The 21,797-nt window shown below is 35.3% G+C and overlaps 1 protein-coding gene across 1 annotated transcript in view; it reads left to right on the forward strand.

Annotated features, from left to right (window-relative positions):
• Positions 1-20,765, forward strand: part of Glut4EF (Glucose transporter 4 enhancer factor) — a 123,524-nt gene extending 102,759 nt beyond the window's left edge. Inside the window, exons 5-8 of the mRNA XM_077437580.1 lie at positions 17,984-18,075; positions 19,540-19,695; positions 19,774-19,888; positions 19,962-20,765. Of these exons, the coding sequence (XP_077293706.1) occupies positions 17,984-18,075; positions 19,540-19,695; positions 19,774-19,888; positions 19,962-20,123 (525 nt within the window). The 3' untranslated portion in view covers positions 20,124-20,765. The remainder of the gene's footprint in view (positions 1-17,983; positions 18,076-19,539; positions 19,696-19,773; positions 19,889-19,961) is intronic.
• Positions 20,766-21,797: the final 1,032 nt, after the last annotated feature.

Here is a 21,797-nt window from a genome sequence, read left to right on the forward strand (position 1 = left end):
GCAACCGAGCAATTCACATAAGATAACTGGAAACATTTACAGTATATTTCCCTAGATATTTGCAACTCCTTATTATATTGTTTACTCTTTTATCTACCATTCCATTTTTCTTTCATTTCTTTGCCTCTCATATTTTATTTATATCTTTGCCTACATCTTATTCCCTTTCTGTGCATCTGAAAGACAACAAAAAATCAGGAACGTTCATCATTTCGAGGATTACAGTAATTTGAAAGATGACGATAGATTATATCGTAGGGCTGCCATACGTCCCGGTAGACCGGGACATGTCCCGATTTATATATCTGTATCCCCATGTTCCGGTCCATGAGGCAGTTGTCTCGGTTTTTTTTATCAGTCAGTAATCATAAGTTTCATGGTGATTTCACTGTGTGATCTTTTCTCCGTGTGACCATTCACCGGTGACCTGCAATTACTTTTCTATTATATATCAATTACAACATCTCACCACACACATTATAATTTTGTCCTTCCATCTTCCTTGCGACCTTACTTTTTGGTACCTTTTTACGTTTTATTGGGTACCATTCAAAAATGAACATACAAAAAGTGCTCTCATAGTTTAGTCTAAATATGTAATACGTGAGCTAAGAATATTGAAATAAAATTGCAAGTTTGACTGTACATAGTCGAAATCATGAGTTTTTCAATTCTATCTTCTATCATTCAATTTACAAACGTCATTATCGACCATTATGGCAGGCTAACGATAGAAGAGTCTTTCATGCATTTCATTCTGCCCTCAGCCAAAAACAATACTAGTCGAGTAAAATATTTATACTAATTATGAATGCCTTGAAAAGAAATTTAATTTGGTTGGATGGATCAGAAGAAGAGTAGGAAAAAATCAAACGTGTCACAATTGGAACACTTTTAATTACGCCAGGATGAGAAAATGTGCCAAAAAATTAATGAGGCAACGCTCGAAATCATACATACGAATAATCTACACATATAATGTGGCATATCGGTTTTACGCGGAACGCCGTTAATTCGTTGCAACCTTTTCGATTAACGGTAATAACGACGAGGTAATAACGCGTGCTCGCTCGGCGCCACTCCGGCCGTCCTCGGGCTATCTAGCCAGTTTTTTTTTTATCATCATCATCGCCGATTGAAACCCAACCGTGATTATTGTAGACGAAGAGGAGCACCAGCTCGTCGCGGACAAGACGCAGAGGGCAAACTCGCACGTGTGCAGAGAGCAACTCGCCAAACCGTCGCGGGGTCATCACCCTCTCTCACTCCTCAGATGTACCACTAAACTAGGCCGGGAGTGTGTGTATATGCAGAAGCCACCAACTGTTTATTTTCGTAACATTACGACGGACCAGCGTTCCTTTGTCCTCTCTGGACCAATTATCCCGCTCGAAGGACAGCGGTGAGTTCCCGAGTCTAGTCGGAAGGACCGCCCGTCACTCCCGAAAACGTCATAATTACACCAACACCTACTCCCGTGTATAGGTAGACGTGATCTGACGACTGCTTTGTCATATTTCGTTTGACATGTCGTTGAACCTGTATATAATTGCGTTCTAAGATCTGTACTTGTGTTGTAGATTGTGCGTAATTGTTCGCAAAGATAGACATAGTCATTAGTCGGGTTTGTTATTGATCGCAAGGTTCATTCGAAATAGATTAGCAGTTCGATATTTTTGTTGATTTATAAAAACTAGTTTACATTTGTGACATGCCCTATCGAAAGCAGATATTTTGTTCGAATTCCAACTATATTGATCGTTGATTGTATCACTATTTACTTTGCTTAACCAGACCTTTTGTATTACTGCTTTTAAACTCTTGCGTCTTATAAAATCAGGTGCAATCAAAGCAGCATAAAAAGATGGATGGACAAAATAATAAAAAGCATTCAAATGGATAGGAAGCATGATTTAACATGAAAGTGGGGTCGATGTTTGAAGAAAGTATTCAATTCGAGTATTCATAATCTCATACGGAAGAAACGGTTTTAAGTGGAATTAGAGTCTTTTATGCCGCAAACTATAAAGAAAAGCCGACTATGATGATTAATGATATTAAAATCATTTTCAATTTTAAATGCATCAAAATTTTAGGAGTGGAAAATCGTAAAGGAAATTTGAAATATATATATGAACTCTCTGAAGTAATTCAAAAGTTTGAAGTGTCTTTAATTGAAGCCATTCATGATTTATAATATTATAAAAAGCTCCATTAGAATTTAAGATAAGTTTTACATTCCTAATTAAGCCATTGTTTATTTTTTGGTCTTAATAAAAATAGTCGTTTCATATAATATTAATTTGCCATTTTTCATCAGATTTGACACGAAGAATAAAAGTATTTATGATAAAGATTTTCATATTCAATAATCCATTTACCACACACAATTGATTTTCCGCTCATTGCGCATCCAACATGTATGTTTTATTATCGTGAAATCAATTATACGTGCGACGCTAATTGTATAAAATCAAAAGTGAAACGCACGGCCAATAAACCCGCTCGCAAACAAAGGGTTAACGAACAATCGACCAGTGAATCACTCGTCGCTCCAGATTTCGCACGAAGACGACTCATCTCGTTCGCTGATTTTCCCCATTTTCCACACAAAGACAACGTTCGTTTTCGTCGTTCAGATTCGATTTGCAACGGCAAGCATCATTGCAAAGTCATGTGTTTGCCTCGCGTCACCGATCGCTATCGGTACAATCACGTGTAATTATGTACGTTCGCATAGATTCGATGGCGTCTTCTGGATTTGTGTGCTTTGGTGTCCTTTGTTTGGACGAACGCCTACTTCCGGTTCCAGGGTGTTTCCCCCCCCCCCCCCTCTGTGTTCGTTAAGTTTAAGGGTTGTCGAACGCTATGAGGAAACTCCGTTGGGAAATGCATCCCCGCTATAGAAAGTTACGACGTATGACCCAATTTCTTAATTTGATTCTCGATTTATGTCGACGATAATACAATTCGTCATGTTTGAAGTTGTTCGTAGATAAATATGCAATGGAATTCCCATTATGTCGTTTCAATAGGGAGACTTCCGTTGAATAAGTTTACTTAATTTTCCTTTGGGTTCAAATTCGTTTCACATGTTACAGTACGAGTGTGAGGATTTATAGTTAGATTTAAAGGTGACATTTAATTTTAATAATTCTGCATTTCAAGGCTAAAGTTTTTGCACAATACTGTACTTTTTGCTCAATATTGTATTTTTTGCTGTTGTTTTGTCAAGGTTTTACTTGTAAAAGTGAACACTTTAACTTTGACATATTCACACAAATGATAACAATATTGAACGCAAGCTATTACATTCATATTCAAATAAAGAAAGAATATAATAAATTAGACCAGGCTTTTCTAAACTATGTTCTCAACATTAATCTTTTGCGTAAATTGTACAAGCGTTCCGCGAAATATATCAATATATATTTAATACAGAAAACAATTTTTTTTTATTTTAACAAAATGATACAAATTATATCTCATATATATACAAATGTATATTTCTACTTTGTGATATCCAAATAAAATTACTTACCTACGGTGCATGATTTCTAATATTTTTATCTTAATAATATTTTCGTTTTTGAAGTAACTATAAATTTTTGCCACCCGCTAGATTAAATGATCTTCCCCCAACTTGTCATAAGATGTCAAAAGTTGCTTTGCCCGGTAACCCAAAAAGGTTAAACAAGCCTGTTTTATATCATGAATGAATGAAGGCATATCTAACACGCTTCCATTCGTCTCTGTTTTGCGCAAATCTCACCCACACTTTTTTCTAATTTCGTCTACCTACCCATCTTCCTTGCGGTCTTCCTTTAGCCTTTTTACATTCTCTCGGGTACCATTCTAGCACTACTTTTGTCCAAATTTAATCCATTCTTCTATCCACGTGACCCGCCCATTGCCATTTCAATCTCTTCACCCTATACACTACATATATACACTACCCTTATCATATTTCTCACCCATGTATTCAGCTATATTTCCTCGTTATGCTAAGCATACAGCGTTCCATACCTATTTGAGTACATTGGACTTTTTGTAGCATATTGGCGTTCAATGTCCAATGTTCACACTATGTATAGGTATATATGTTCATATTATAAATTATATATGTTCATATTGGTCACAAAGCGCTCCCCCAAAAGTCACTAAAATCTCTATAACGGAACATCTGGCAGCCGAAAAGTCAAAGAGTGCCAAATATTCCGTATTCGCGATTCTCATGGCAAAAATTGTCTTTTGGACGATCGCAATGTGACTAATAACCCAATTACCCAAAATTCGTACCGAAACCCAAATTGGACACGAAGCTAAGATATTAATTTCAGGATAGGTGCACTTATCTCCACCCCATCGTATATTCTCGATGTAGACTTTCCGAGTAGCCAAAACTAATGGACGGTCGACAACCCTAGTTTAGTGTTCGTCAACATTTGGCGATAACGCAAATCCAGGGGAGTCTTTTATGTACGAGAGCTCCCATCGACGATCACTTTCCATCGAGGCTTTCGTGGACTCGTCGTGAGGATTTATCCTCGATTTCCACCCCTCTCGCTCCCTCCCCCCCCCCCTCATCTACGTTTTCTGTGCGGGTGTGTGTGGGTCGGTGTCGATGCACTCTTTACTGCGTATTGCGCGATGATGTCATGCGGCGTCCCTTGCGCATGCGTGCAGCGTTCTCGTTCAACGGTTTTGTAGTAGTGGTGGCGTCGATCCCGTTGCCCGGTAGCGCCTGCTACTTGCGTACTTTCTGCTCTTTGTTTACAATTATGTACGACCAACGTCCCACCGCAGCTCCAGGTGGGCGTAAGTGACGCGGCGGTTCCTCTGAAAATCGTTCGGCAGAGGAATCGTGACGCATTCGGTTGATCCTTCGAGGACGTATCGACATCCGCAATATGACACATTGCTTGTGCAATTTTTCGTACTGCGGTTTTACCGGTACTGATAAAGACTGGGAAGTTCGGATTTACATAGTTAGAGCGGATGTATCAATATAAAATGTACATACAATGTATATACTACTTCTATGCTAGAAATTGTCTTGAATCGGTGAATGAAGAAAAGCTCAGTTGTTATAAAATACACTACTGAATCTCTTGAATGAAAAATGAAATAATATTAAAAACTAGAATTTAAAACTAGCTTATTCTATTTAGAACCCTCATTAAAATAAACGTTTAGAAAAGGTCCAACGAAAAATTCCAAAAATACGCCACTGGATATGAGATTGAAAAGTATAAATCTTTCCAATTTGGAGACGAGAATAATGGAGAGGTGATCTAATTGAATAAATAACATAAATTACAATAATTGTTCTCTGATTAACATCGTTTAACGTTTCGTTTACGTTTATCAATAAAAACTCATCTGAGAGGTCATACTCTCAGACTTATTTATCTCAGAAATACCTATACATATGTATGTAAATATATTTAGGAAAATATATTTACATACATATGTATAGGTACTTCAAAATAGTTAGAGAATCTTCCTTTTCAAATTGAGTGGAAACAATTTGGAATAATCTATCCAGTGAATTAATAACTTCTAGTAACTTAAACCTTTTAAAAAATAAACTCGATGATTTCCTTAAAATAAATGGGTTTTTGTAGTTCTTCCTTTGTCCAGGTCATCTTTTGTTTTTTCTTAAGTTCTTTATGTTTGTTTTTGGTTTTTATCGTATTTGATATTTGTATTTTTGTATTATAACTATAAGTCCAAAACCCCTTAGTCCATCGGCTATGGGGACTTTCCCAAGTAAAAAAAAGAAATTTGCCATCACCAGAAGATCACACCTTCCCTATTTAGTTTAACAACTCAGAAGCACTATAGGTTGGACAAAGGTTTAAATTCATTAATTAACTTTTTAAATCGAAATAAATGTAAGATTGGTCGACTTGACACTTATTATAAGTTTTGCACGAATGATGTGTTACATAACTTATTCGTCCAACAAAAACAGAAAAATCGTTGCTTCAATTTTGCTCTAAGCGATTTTTTTTTACCCATGAAAGCTATAGTATTGAGAAAAAATAATCAAATAGTTTTTGCAACATCAATGAAGAATTTACCCTTTACTATGAAACATACATACATGTTTGATGGAGCATTGCGCAAACAAGTTTGATATGCATTTAAGTATGTAGCTTCAAGTGTGTCAACTCATGTTTTTATCTTCAAACCTTTTCACCAAACATGTGATATTTTTGCTAAAAGCTTTTACGAACCGTAAACTTTACTTTACTTTAGAGCTGTTTTAAAATTAAAACAGCTCTAATTTCAATTGGTCCAAGTGTGACAAAGAAGCACCTCAGTAACCGCTTGCATCCTGATTGAAAGTATGTCACACAAGGTGAACCTCCTAATAACAGTTCTTTAAATTTGTATACATAAGGAAATTATCAAAGAATGCTTGTCGAGTTTTTGGGTCATGTTTATCTCATCCGAAGTATCGATTTCGAACAATTTTCTTTTACGACGATTCGACCAGTTTTCCTTATTATGCACACCGGTGAATTCCCCGCTGGATTTATACAAAGCCAACCGGTTATATACACATATATGTGATGCTTTCTCGAGTTGTTTTCAATCGAATCGAGCTATTTTTTTCCACGGCGTTGATGTTTTTATGGCTGTTCAACACCTAATAATGTGCATGGTGATGCGAGCCTAACCATCGACGGTAGTAAGCTCACAATCCATTACCGACTTTCTAAAATTCTCGCTCGCACATCATGACTTACATTATAATAATATCATTGGATCGTGATCGATTCATTACTTGACGTTTCAATCTATACGTAATTATGACCGATGGCTTTTTGTTTGTTGTTTGACTGGCTACTCTGCTGCTCGACATCTCCCCCTTGCTTCTTCGTTTAACTCGGTGGTTTTGCCCCTAAAGAAGGTTTCGGGGCCATTGAGGGGTTGTCGGACCACCTGTAGCTGATTCTGCCCCCACCGTTCGTTGAACCCGACTACCCTGATTTTAGGGTGCAATGCTGCTGCACTCCCCCATGTCCTATCTGTATAAGTATACCTTACATATAAGATATCGCAGGTATCTACGACTTGCACTGTCCCTTTGTTGACTTCACAACCTAACAACGTGTTCGTTTGAGTGCGGGTGCATTCTTAGCAGAAATTCAATGATACTATTTACTAGATTCCACATAGTAGTTTCATATAATATTAAAAAAAAATGAAAATTGCTCTTGGTCTGGGCCGAATGAGCAATAAAGCACGCATGCAAACCAGCAGCATGGACTAGGGTTAGCATATCTTGCTATGGTCAGTGTGGTTATGAGTTCGAGTCTCACTGTTTGCTGCTGACCAGACCTTTGTTTGTGACCAGCTCAGTTGTTTCCAGTCAGAGATTGCCAATTTTTGTGATTTTCATTGAAACAATTCCTGCAAAATTGGCTTTCCCTCCCCCTTTCTCTAGCAAAATCTTGAGTTATTATGTCATATCTCAAGGTTCGCCGGTTTTTCTCTGGATAGATGTCACGTATAATTTCAAATGATGTTAATAATTTGTAATAATATATAATTTGGTATGTTTCTTGATCTGTATAGTACACTCGTCGCATTGGAGCGATCTGTAATGACGGTGTACATAGATTGATTGATCGACTGAATAAAATGTTTATGATTAAATCATCAGTAAACTCTTCCGAAATTTAGTTTCTTTGTCCAAAACATGCCTTTTGTTGACTTGACCAAAACATGGCTTTCTTACGTTTTCTTTCGGTGTATTATTAAAATTTTGCAGATCAATGTATGTATGTGCAAAAGTGTAAACGTTGTTATTCAACGTTGATTCATTTATAATGGTTCAAATGAACTTGAGGCGATTTTTCGACTGGTAATTTATCAGATAAAAATTCTCCATGCGACTTGCCTTTGTGCGTCTCTGTATGTATGTAGTTTATGAAATTTACGATGGTGGTTCTATTTTTTGTGCTGTGTTTGTGATTTTACCTGGAAGATTCACCTGGTGCTCCTTCACAACAAAAGACTGACGAGCCCTCGTTGAGAAATGTTTAGATTCCTTACGTTGTTTTTTTTTTTTTGTTGTATTTTATTTTTACTCCTGTTTTCCGTTGGTGCGCCTAATATACGTATGTATTTTTGAATTTGTTTGAAATTCATGTCGTATATTGCAATGTTTATGCGCGCACCATTGTGTACATAGTAAAGAGGCTGGCATCGTCCATGTGATACGTAATGACAGCAAAATGAGGCGTCACTTGAATTGCCTCGTTCGAAATCAACCGGTGTTGGAGTGAGACGGCGCTATACATTCGCCCGCGAGTGCGAAAGAGAAGGCACGAAAACAAATCGATACGTTTCTGGCACGGCGACAAGGACGGTGCTCTATTCGCAGCCGGTTTCCAGTTACGCGAAAGAGACCAACGCATGCCGGTTGAGCGTGCGCTAGAAAGAGACGCGGCGAAAACAATCTTCTATACGTTCTCAATTTTTTTTTCTTTCATCTCCGCGACTCCGAGTTGGCTACTTTCGATGCATGCATACTACGCACTTCTGCGGTTGGTTGATTTATTTATTTTTGTTATTTATTTATCGAACTACATTTTATTTGTGTTCTCTTTACGAAAATATAGTGTCTGAATGTGAACGACCCTTGATTTTCCCAAATCTTTTGTTCATGCGATTGAAGAACGGTGGTGAATTGTTTATTTTTTTTGTGATATTATTGAAGGTATCTCAAGGTGAAAATATATGAATAATAATAAAAAAAAGCACGTTTTTTTGTACTAGCAGTTTAATTGCGTTTATAATTCTCAAACCGTAGTTAATAAAGTCGTTTGATATTTTGATAAATAGATATTTTATTCAGAAATTAATTAATTTTCGTTTCGAAAATTATTTGTTTTATAAATTTCAGCCTTTCTGCTAATTATCAACGATTAAGACGCCATTCTTTTTATTATTTAAAAAATAACCCAATCCCCATAGTTTAAATACGTTGTTTTCTGAAGTTCATATAACAGAAAATTTTATACTTTCAATGTGCATTAAAATTAACGGCATCTCTGAAACGTTTTCATTTTTTTCTGTTTTGTGTAACTCCCATCCATCTCACCACACACTTTTCTAATTTCATCCACCCATCTCACTTGTGGCCTTTCTTTCAACCTTTTAAATTCTCTCAGGTACAACTCCAGCAATTCTTTTGTCTACCTTTCGTCCATTCATCTAACTACATGACCCGCCCATTGCCATTTCAATCTCTCTTAACTCTCCACTATATAAACTACCCTTATCATACTCACCCACGTATTATATTTCCTATCTCTCTTCGTTATGCCGAGTATACAGCGTTCCATATTTTTTTGGTGCATTAGACTTTGTAACATTGATCGAAGATCTTTTTTGAAGACATTTTTTTTATTTATAAACGCTCAAATGTCAAACGTCTCTTAATTTCCTTTTCTTTGTTACCGGACATGCCTTAAATATAATTACTAACTATATACTTTTTTTTTATCAACTAATGAAATGCTATCACGCATGCAATAACCATCGAACATTAGTTTGGTCTTACGTTTATTGTTAGTTCTACTAGTTTTAGTCGGTTCAGTAAGTTAGCTAGATCGTGAGCTATTAATACTATATCGTCTCCGAACCGAAGATGACTCAAGAGGTGATCGTTTATGCTTAATCCAAATTACATTTAAGGCCAATAAATTCATTATACATAAATTCGCAAATCATCCATGAAATCGATTTCCAGGTGACTACATTCGATAATCATCTGTACGTTGTATAAATTCTCAAGTAAGAAACACAGCGCGCTTTTGTTCCGCCTTGAATTCACATTTGTATAATAAATGTGTATGCTAATGTTTGAGAACAGTCGCCGCAATAACCACGTGTGTTCGGAAAATACCGGTTTATAGTGTGCGTAGAGCGAGACGAACGTACACTCTTGTGAGCGAGTTGAAAAGAGACACGACGAAAACAAATCTATACGACGCGTAGGATGAGACGGACATATGCGAGTAGAGCGCGCTAGAGCGAGACGCATAGAAAACAAACGGAATTTTATCACGCGCTCGTTTTCCGTCGAAAGTCGAAACAAATGAATTTGCACGAAATTCAAATTAATTCGAATTAAAAATTCACCACTATTATTATCGTTCTTTTTGTTTTGTATTTTCCCGCACTCGCTATCATTAAATTAGAGATGGATTTGCGAAGGGTGACCTAGCACAAAGGCCAATTCAAACGATAATTTTGTACATACATATATTGGAGATGTATGCAGGAAAACAGGTGTGGTTTGCGTGCGTGTATCAATATATACGTGCATACCTCGCCCGTAATCCAATTACGAACGTGCATGATACTATTTTGAAAATGACGTGTCCTGACGATATGACGCGTCTTGGGAATAGGTACCGTGTAAGTAATTACTCAGTGTATTGTATAATACGATGATACAATGCACTTTGTTGAATGTCACGACACAATGGACACGAGATAAAATGGCAACTCTACTGTAATATGGGTACATATATTGTAGTTGTGCATATCGTTCGCCTTGAACGTTTGCGGTCAAGTCCAATTTTCATACGTGTCGTTATTTTTACGGCCACTTTTATATAGACTTTGCCGCCCTAATGGACCCCGTGTGGATTTTAATAGCAGACATCATTGACTTTGACAGCCTGTATAAAGAAAATTCGCCTTTCATCTCGGTGACGTCACTAGTATTAATCGGCCACGTTATCAATGGGTGTCAATAAATGATACGATAATATCGGAATTAGTTTTTTATACTTTAAAATTCATATCTATATTGATTTGTTTTGTATTTTTAATTCTGAAAATTTTAATATACGATTTAATATGCGATTTTCACAACCACTAGCTAATTATGTTTGCATATTGTAATTAATTAATAATTATCATCGCCTGTGTAACTTTTATGACCGTATATGATGTAATAATTTAAACGGCTGCATTCACCAAATGATTGCCTTTTCTGAATTCTACTTTTTTTACTAGACTTTTCTATGTTTCACTTCGCTACCGATTCAGTATCTATTCCTACAGTCTTCCGGTCGTTTCGAAACTTTACCATTTTGCGCGGTTTGGTCAACAATTTAAATTGATTCTGATAGTTCGATGGTGAAAAATAATCGTAATAGACACGTTTAAAAATGCAAACATTTTGGAGATCTTGACGTTTAGCGCGGTCACTAACCTTATATGTTTGACCCTCTCGTTTTGTCAGATTTTATTTATTAAAACGCCTATAACGTTATCTTTTTCACACTATCTTATAACATTTGCATTATAGGTTATCATTATCTCTCATATATATGAGAGATAATGATACACTTCACTAATGGTTATATAATGAATGTTAAAATGTTATAATTCGATATTCGTCTTATGGCTAAACGCCGAGATTTCATTGTTGACATTCATATGTGACAGTTGGAGTTTGTTTACAACTCCCTGATTTTGTCTGTTCTTCGAAAAGACCGATCTGCGATATTTTACGATATTTATATTTTTATATACAAAACACAGAAATGCCTAGTTTTTTAATTATTTTTTCGATTTTTTTTGGTCCTGTGGTTTTTTTCACTATTTTATGTACATGTGTAGAAGATATGAGAAACTATTGAAAGCAAACAATTTCATTCGCAGTGCAAATTTGATCAAAATCTACATATGTACATATGTACAATCACTGAGTTGCAAATGCATTTGGTCGGCTATCGATTTCTTTGTTCTCTTTGTCACAGGCCAAAGTGATGTAAAAACTGCGGCATGCATTTTCTCTCGAGTGCAGCGTTTCAAGGTTTTTCTTGTGCTGATTCGCGCGCAGTTTTGCACACGTGCAGACAAATGCACACAACTGCAATCGACCGAGTCACGTGACTAATCAACCAGCTTAACGCGTTCTTTGTCAATTGCACTGCACTTAAACACACGTACAATAAATAATATGTAAGCAGAAGAATGAGTACATAGGAAAATAGTCGGTTGCATGCGCGAGTAGTTACGCTTCGTGGAATTTACAACGAAAGCTTTCGCTGTATTATATCTAGTTCTTGGAGAATAATTGACCGGTACCGCTAAGGCAAAAATGTTTTCTGAGAAGTGATTTCAGCTCAATTGCGGAAATGCACTCGTATAACTATACATATGTACGTACTAACATAAAAATATACATATATGTACATATTACGTTTTTGACTTACGTATCGTGGATGTCTGTACAAGGCAGTTATTCTGAACTACATAAATATGTATATACACACCCCTAGTAGAGCTACAGGTCATATATAACAATGATATATTTACAAGAAATAATACCAAAATAGAAGACACTCAACAGAAAAACATCATCTACAAATCGCTGCGAATCAAATCAAGATACGTCTCATTTAATTTAACCTTTAGACACAACGGAAGCTTTACGGCGATTACTAACCTTTTAGAACATACAATGATCCATATGATCAATTGAAAATGAACATTTTCAGGTTTTTAAAAATTTATATTATATCATTGCCACGAAAATCGCGAATACGGAATATCTGGCTAGTATGATAGTTCGCGTGTGTTTCTCTCGGTGGGTGGACTTTTGAGTGCAGGATATTCCGCGATCGAAATTTTAATGACGAATTTAATGAGTGCGAAATAGTCACCGAATCGGTTCCATTACGGATTTTGTCCCAAGGTGACACTTATGGCCATATTTGTACATATATAATTTATATACATTTAAAATTATATTTAAACAATGGTGACAAATGAGGATAGTTTGCCAATTTGTTTGGAAACGTTTCTACAAGGAAATCAAATAAATTGGTAACGATCGACCTGGATTCATATTATAATCGAATTTGCAAATTTGGTGGAAAATACTTATTTTGTTATGTTATATAGAAACTTGAATGACCTGAAGAGTGTCACCACCATGGCAGAAAAGGTTCCGAGCTGCTGAAATAGGGGGTGAAAATGCAATTGCGGCTGTGTGGGTGTCGGATCAATACGCCTCCGTTTTCCGTGAATGAAAACGGCCCGCGTAGGTGTGGGGGGTTTTCCCGGAGGCGGAAAACCTTGCGGGGGTGAAGTTCACGCGTGGGAGGGAGAGGGGGGAAAACTTGTGACGTCATCCTAATGCGTAACGGGCCGCGTGGCCCGCCTCGAAACGTACGCTCTTGCGTAATAATACGCTTTACGGATACTCTACGTAGTACATACACATGTACATATGTACGTATTTTATTTTATTATACTTACGAATACTACGTATGACTTTTTACTACGCACTATCGCGAGCCAACTTTTTTCCACTAGTGAAATTGTGATTGTTATCAATGTAGTGGCGATGTAAATGTGTGACATATTTGCGGTAAAAGTTCATCGGCTCGTTCGGTGAAAGTGGTGTGTGAAAATTGGCGAACGAAAGCAAGTGTTGTCGGAAAATGCCACTTTCGATCACGTTATTACGCTACTTGTCGCTTTTTTTTGCATTACATCATTTACTAGAAATTGTGCTACTTAGAAAATTGTTTTTTGCATGAATCTCTTGTAATTTAAAATATTTATGCAACAAAATTTTTGATTTTTCCGGGCAACGAGCTAAAATATACACTTTATTATTTATCTATATTCTTTTTAATAGTATAAAGATATATATAAATACTTAAAACAACCAATTATGTAGATAAATACACGGAAAAATCATAGTTTTCCACAACATTTTCTAGCTCAATAAGCAAGAGCTCACTGTATGTACTTAAGAAGATGCATCATAAATTTGCTTTTATTCTATTTTAGTATTTGAGCTTTAGATAGATATACATATACCTATATATATTTGAAATTTAAAGTGAGATAATAAGCGCTTAACTTCTGTCTAAAAATATACTTCGTGTGTGGGTTAATAGAGCTAGATAGGCAAAATTTGAACTTTTATTTAAAAGCTTTCTTTTTTGTCTTTACTATGTATAAAAATAAGCATCAAAGCGTATAATGTTTTATTTCATGTAAAAAATTATAATAATGATTTTGAAAATATTTAAATCTTGAAATTTTACTAAAGTGCAATGGAAATTTCGTACATCAAAACCAATCTTTAGCTATTGTGCTTACATATACAGTCCCTACTCAAAAAATTAGGACCAATTGCGTTTTATCAGTTTTTTAAGCAAACGGGTAAAAAAAATACTAAAACACAAACTTTTTACACTTATTTTTAAATATATACATTATTTACATATATAAAAAATACAGAAAAAATATCAATATTTCGTATTTTCGCCTTTATCCTTAATAACTGCTAATATACGATGTGGCATACTGCGCATGCAACTTTGAATCATTAATTTGATTTCGTCGCATGCCCATGCTGCTTTTATTATTACCTTCAATGTTTGAAGGGTAGGGTTTGGACGATATATACGATAGTTTTTAGGAGGCTCCAGACATTTTCAATAGGATTAAGATCAGGGGAATTGCCAGGCCAGGGTAAAATTGGTACATATACATATGTATATAGAACTTTTTAATAGTAAATTCGTAATTTGTCGTATAAAGTCTACTTACAAAACTTTGGAAACTACATATAATGTTCTATTATATATGTACTATCATTAATATTTAGTTAGTTATATCAAGTAAAACTGCGTCCATATTAAATTGTTCGTGTTGAATATTAGTCCAAAGCATAATATGTTCCAAATTAGTCGTTCGGATATTTCCCGTGCAACGTCAAGTAATGAGCGCGCGGGCTCAAGATGAGCTCGTTTATTTTCGAACACGGGATTGCATAATGCATTGAGTGCGTTCGCAGAAAACCTCATGCAGAATGCATCGCGCATGCGACACCGTCAAGGGCAACGCAAATGTTGACATTTAATACGCGGAGGTGGCAACACTGACGCGCATGCGCAGCGATGCGACGCCCCCGAACGTTCTCTTTGTCCCTCTCTCCCCCATCCGCGTGTGCACTGTTTGCTAAATGAAATGCATCGTGACGTGCATAACAGGTGCATCGATTGAATTTTTTCCTCGCCGCCTAGGTCTCCTTTCTACATATATGGCGTTCCGTTTCCGTTTGCCATGACATGCCCGCTAGAAATGGCCGTCGGCTTTTGTTTTATTCAACTGGCAATACCGTAAAATACATACAGAGTTAACGGCACTCTTTTTCCGCGCAATCGATTTCAAATTCGATTGATATATAATGGATACGAAATGTTTCAGTGCTGTTATCCACGAGATTTGTTTCCTAGATTTTCTGGAAATCCTTTGTTCGAAGTGTAAATATTTTAAATGTTAATATATTGAGGAATATTATGCTATGGCCATTTTTATAAACCCCCAAAGACTAAATTTAACCCGATAACTAGACAGTGGATGGTTATTTGGGCGTCATAACGCTGTTGGAACGTGTATTGTTATTTGTAAGGAATATCTGCCCTATACTAATAACCCAACCATTCAGCATAATCCGTAAAAATTAGTTCTTCAGTTATTTAGATATTGTTATAATAGTACGTATGCAATTTGAAAATCTACATAATTTCATGTATTTATATGCTTGGAAATTTTTGTTGATGACACGTCGCTACAGATATTGGATGACTCCACTGAATTTGTGTATAATATATTAGGGATGCTTCCGGTGGTTAATAATTAAGCCTTCTCCTTGTTCTACTTCTTTGTTCTGCTTTTCGACGAAAGCTGGCGGTGGATTACCTAGAAAATTGCAAGCGCAGTATGGGATAAATTTGAAACGTAGATGAAAACTGGGGAGGGAAAACTGGCGGTTTGCGGAGGGGGGGAAAGCATGCGATGAAAATGGGAGGAGAAGGGAAGGGGGTGTACTACACGTGCCGGTAGATGAAGTTGGATGCAGTTCAAACCAGCTTCTTTGTTCGACGCTATGTACATTTTATACAAGAGTTAAACAGAAGAGCTATTAAACATTGCTAATGAGCGTCGGGTATTGACGTACATACCCAAGTAATCGGATATTTTCATGTACACATGTCGTAAATCTAGACAAGGGCACGCTGAAGGGGTGAGTTTCATTCGGTTGCGGCACCGTATTTCAAATTAAGTGCTGAAATGTGACCACAGTGACCCAGTTTCGAAAACTCTGATGCCATAGGGGGGGGGGGGGGGGGGTTGAAAAGTTGCCGAAAAATATTTTTCAGGCTTTTTAGAAGCTCTCCACATGTACCCATGTATACTATGTGTACCAATTTTTACAAAGGACTATTGATTCATTCACCGTGCAACATTTGCCATTTGATCGTTCCATACCCTTTCGATGTGGTGCAAAAACTTTTAAACAACTTGAAAATGATAACTTTAATTAAAAATAAGGATATCACTATACCATAAATTATAAGTAATTTTATTAAGAAAATTTCACTCAGCTTGTCTTGTCACTTTCCTTAGCAAAATCTATTGAATCACTTTCTGAAATGCTATATTATATAGTTTTGTTTTAATTATTTACACACTGAATATTTACTTTTCAATAATTATTCAATAGTATTCATCTTTAATAGAAGCGTGCAGCCAAATAATGATTTACTTTAGTATCATTATTATATTACATAGATACTAGCGATAGACCCATGAAAATTTCATCGGGTGTATTATAAGTAAAAACTACCTACCTACCTACATATAAACAATAAAAAAATTTATTAATCAATTTTCAATAGATGGCGCTAAATTCTCGTGTATTTTCCAAGGGAAATATTTATAGCAAACAATATATATGTATATACAGGGTTTTTCTTGATTCTACCACCCAATCCTTACATAGTTACATACATGCAAAGTCTCTCTCGAAATTATATATTCATCTGTAATGTAATTGAAGCGTACAGCCAAATAATGATTTACTTCAGTACATATATCTTTATTCGGCTGCACACTTCAATTACCTCCGGCCCACTATATTTGTAGATACTAGCGATAGACCCCATAAAAATTTCATCGGATATATTATAAGTAAAAGCTACCACCTACCTACATATAAAAAATATAAAAATTAATAGATGACGCTAAATGCTAAATAAAATGTGTATTTTCCAAGAGGAAATATTTAAAGGAAACAATATATATACAGGTTTTTTCTTGATTCTACCACCAGTGCTGGCCTTACACCCAATGGCGCCTTCGGGCATTTTTTTCTAAACACCCTTAGAAAAAAAAATCGCCTTTATTTTGTATGGATTTTGTTTTGTATGGCGTAAATTTTTTGTATGACTCTATTTTGTATGGCTTTTGGCGCTTTAATTTTAAATTTTAAAGCGCCTTTGACGCATCGAGTGGCGCCCTAACTTATTTAGCGCCCGACCAAGCCCCCCCCCTAAAACCGACACTGTCTACCACCCAAACCTTACATAGTTACATACATACAAAGTCTCTTTCGAAATTATATATTAGATATAATTGTAAAAAAATAATAATATAGCAAAGAGAATATGTTTTCTATGTATGTACATATACATATACATACACAACAGAGGGACCTTACTGTTGTGATGTGTCTGGTCTGTTGTACTTTGTTCTTTGACTTTGTTTCGCAACCGTTTCTATTCGACCATTTGCCGATAGAAAGAGACGCGTTTGGGTGTGTGTGATTTGGTTATTTATCTGTTGCTCAAGCGGGCCCCTGGTTGGCCTAGTTATCCAGGCCTCGTGACCTGACCCAGTTGTTGCCAGCGGGGCCACTGCACCAGGAAGACTCGCCCTGAAATTAATTTCGTTACGACATACGATTGTGTATGTCCTATCGTGCTATTCTCTCAAACTGCATCGTCGAAAACTTGGCAAACTTGCCTAATTCGTATGCCGTTGGAGCGCTTGTCCTTTTGACACATTAGAAACTATGTACCTATAATATGTACTACTGAGACTGTTTTGCTAATGAGTTTCGCTCTCTTTTCAGATTCATCTATTCAAATGCACATGGCCAGGATGCTCAACGATGACCAAAACAAGATCAAAAGTAGTGGAGCACGTCAGAAAACACCATTTAGCGTAAGTTACATATAATACTTAAGCAGTTGCTATTTTTATTTGGTTGCTCATCGTGATAATCATTGTAGATTTATCGATGGCAGATAAATATGTAGATACCCTTCAGATAAATAAACGATTTCTTTTTGCAATAATAAGGCAAACTAGATTGTTATCTGAACTGTTACAATTTGAAAAACAATTTTACCGTTTGCTTTATCGAAAAGATATGTAGATCAACAGCCAATTTATAATAATATAATCATCAAATTCTGACAGGTGATTATCAACTTGATATTTTTCTTTTTTGATTATGCCCTCTATGATTTAAAATATTGATTTTGAAAACCTCTAATTCTATTGGTACTCACCATATATAACCAGTAGTGAAATAAGGTTTTGCCTCTTTCACAACATTGATTCTCTTTACTCAATTTTATCCTCCTTTACTTTTCATCTTGCAACTTTCGACATTATAAGTCAAATATCATTCATAAAAGCGTCGAAACTATATCTATGGCAGTGGTGGCTCTTTAGAATTCACAGTGGAGGGGCTGCACAGATGAATCAGGCTGTAGTAGTGCGTTGACCACACCGTTAAGCGAATGAAAACAAAAATAACATGCATATGTACTATACTGGGAGGTCTGCAGCCCATATTGACGAAAAAAATAGTATGTGTATGTACTATACTGGGGTCTGCAGCACTGCATCCCATATGGACGAGCCGCTACTGTATTAAATTGCATTTCAAATTTGGGTCGAGCCCTATTTACCCAATGAGTCGTTTCAGATATCAAACCGCACATGATGCAATAGTGCATCATTAAATCAATATTTTACATTGAACTCGGTCGTTTTATGTGTGTTTATAGCCATAGTGTGCAATACATCTAATTCCCACGAGTTCTTTTTGTCTCATTTGAAGAGTGATGCACTCGGAAGTCATCATCGCACGCGACTATCATACAGTCGGTTTACATAGATTTCCGAATGTTAACCGAGAGCGACGATCTCTTGGAAGATGGAGTTAACTGTAAACGGCGCCGACAAGTTAAAACCGGTCCAACTGCCATCAGATCATACCCTTAACCACACATTGATCACAATCAAAAAGTTTAGAGGTTACATGCAAATTATAAATATATTCATATTATAAGTGTCGTTGTTATAATAAACGCATGATGCATTTGTTGCTCAATGATGTATTTTTGTATTTGAATGCACACGATAAGTGAGACCTTCGCCAGCAAGGTCTGGGCCAAGTCTTTATGTCTGCAAAGTATAATAAACGACTCGCATCTATCACTGTCTACATTATGTAATGTTCTCGTGACAATTTACATGTCATCCAAACTGTCTTCAACCAATTATCATCAGTCAAATATCTCATACTTCTATTTTCTAATTACTTCATAGCCTTATTGAATCAATAATGTTTCTAACAAGTAGTTAATGTAAACATTTTTTTTTATTGTATTACAGTACAAGGCCTAATAAGTCACCAGTCAGCGATCGCGAAGAAGAATTCTACTACACAGAAACAGATTCACCTCCACCACCTACATTATCTCACCGGGACATGTGCCGTCCTCCACACGAGGATCCAGATTATCAAAGACAATTAGTGGGCTCTTACAGGTATGATCTATCAGGTATAAATGTTTTTAAAATGCCTCCAAATGTATTCAGGTAATAAAATGTCGTTTTTTACTTCAGACAGGGACTATTACAGAGCCAAAACCAGAATCAGAATGGCTTCAACTTGTTACAAACAGGACCGATAGCGATCCCCAGCGTTATACAGACGCCGTGGGCCAATTCAAATACACAGGTTTGTATATACAATTTAATGTTTTCGGTTGTGTTGAGCGTTGTGATTCTTATGGATTGTTTTTTGTTTTTAGAACACTCCACAAAAGCACATGAAGATGTCCGGTGGACCGATCAGTCCTGTGCGACGTCCCCGTGACAGTAAGAAATGCCGTAAAGTGTACGGCATGGAGCACCGGGAGAGCTGGTGCACCCAGTGCAAATGGAAGAAAGCTTGCACCCGCTTCGGGGACTAACTAAAAAAGTTGGGTCGAGTTCAACTCGCCCTCTGCCAATAAAGAAAAGACTTATTAACGATATTACCCGTGCGGAAATATTTGCATGCTAAAACTCTTGGTACGATGCGTACCCATCATGTGTACTTTTGAACAAAAAAAATCCACGGTGGAAATTTACCATAAGTGCAAAGAACTTATTTTTTATTTAAGCTGTTTTTATTGTATACCAATATTTTAATAAAGTGAAGACATTAAATGTTTTTGTATATATGTATATACATTTTTTTCTTCTTTAATTAATGAATAAGTATTTCAAAATCTGTATGATATTTTATGACAAATTATATTCATCATACAAATTGATGTAAAACAAAAATAAAAACTGCATACATAAATTGGTATAAAATAAAAACATCTTATACATACATATTATATAGTTACATATATGCAAACGTAATTTTTCTTTTTCTATGGTATTGTACATATAAAATTCTCTATAATAATATATTTGTGCAGAAATATAGATCATAATATTTTTCATTTGTCAAAATATGCATTTGATCACTTGTCAGTTTAATCCTTGCAATATCTCGTATTCTACTTTGATAGAGTATTTTTAATACCACATACAGATATATTTTTAATTATAAAATCGGAATTAAAACAACAAAAAAATGACTAAACGTATTGTTATCATTTTTGATGCAATACCAAGAGAACTGACGGGTGGTTGAAAAGTATCATACGTAATTATATCCATATATATATATATATATATACGTGTAAATTAAAATGAAGATTTGCTTAAAAATGTTTTATTTACAATAACTAAGAAAAATTTCGTTTATAAGTGAGCGATCCACGCACAATATCATATTCTTTATGATTATTGTAAAAATTAGTGTGAATGTATTTACTCCTCTGATTCGACTTATTCTAAATACTTGCGAGATCTCAGATTTTGTTATAAAATGTATGTATGTTTAAAAATATTAATATAAAATATTTATATATAATATAAATGTATTTATAAGTGAACAGTTACGGGCGAGTATATAATTATAACTGTTATGAAGTCGAAGATAAAATTAATTGTACGGGATCGTCTGCGTTAATTCTACAAATGAAACTCATTATTTAAGAGAATTTAAAAACGTTATTGTGTCAGTTATATATCAATTGCGAAATATTGATTAAAATATATTTTATACTAGAAGTACAAAAGTCTGCTATTTGGGTCCTGATAATTTTATAAATTGTTCATCGATAATAATTTATAATATAAATCAACTTAAAAAATAAAAAATAAACACAGTTTCTCAAGTCTAATATATTATATATTATTGTATACATACATACATATGTTCTTTATTAAGTTGTGAAAATTAGAATTCTAAGCATAAATTATAGAATATTTTGCTCTAATTATATAATTTATTACGTATTACATTATATGAAAATATATTTAATATATAAGATTATTCATAAGAAATCAGTACATTTTGTGAGGGCTTCTGAACTTTTATAAAAAAAAGATAGTTTTCTTTATTAATTATTAATTAAAACACATATGAATATGTAATTTGTTATTTTATATATATATATAGATTATATTTAAAATATATCTATAATGTGTAAAAATTGTTTCTAAATGGAACAGATCCCAATCGTCAACGTGTGACATATCTCTCA

The sequence above is a fragment of the Arctopsyche grandis genome, chromosome 9, assembly GCF_051622035.1.
Source record: "Arctopsyche grandis isolate Sample6627 chromosome 9, ASM5162203v2, whole genome shotgun sequence".
Classification (NCBI taxonomy): Eukaryota; Metazoa; Arthropoda; class Insecta; order Trichoptera; family Hydropsychidae; genus Arctopsyche; species Arctopsyche grandis.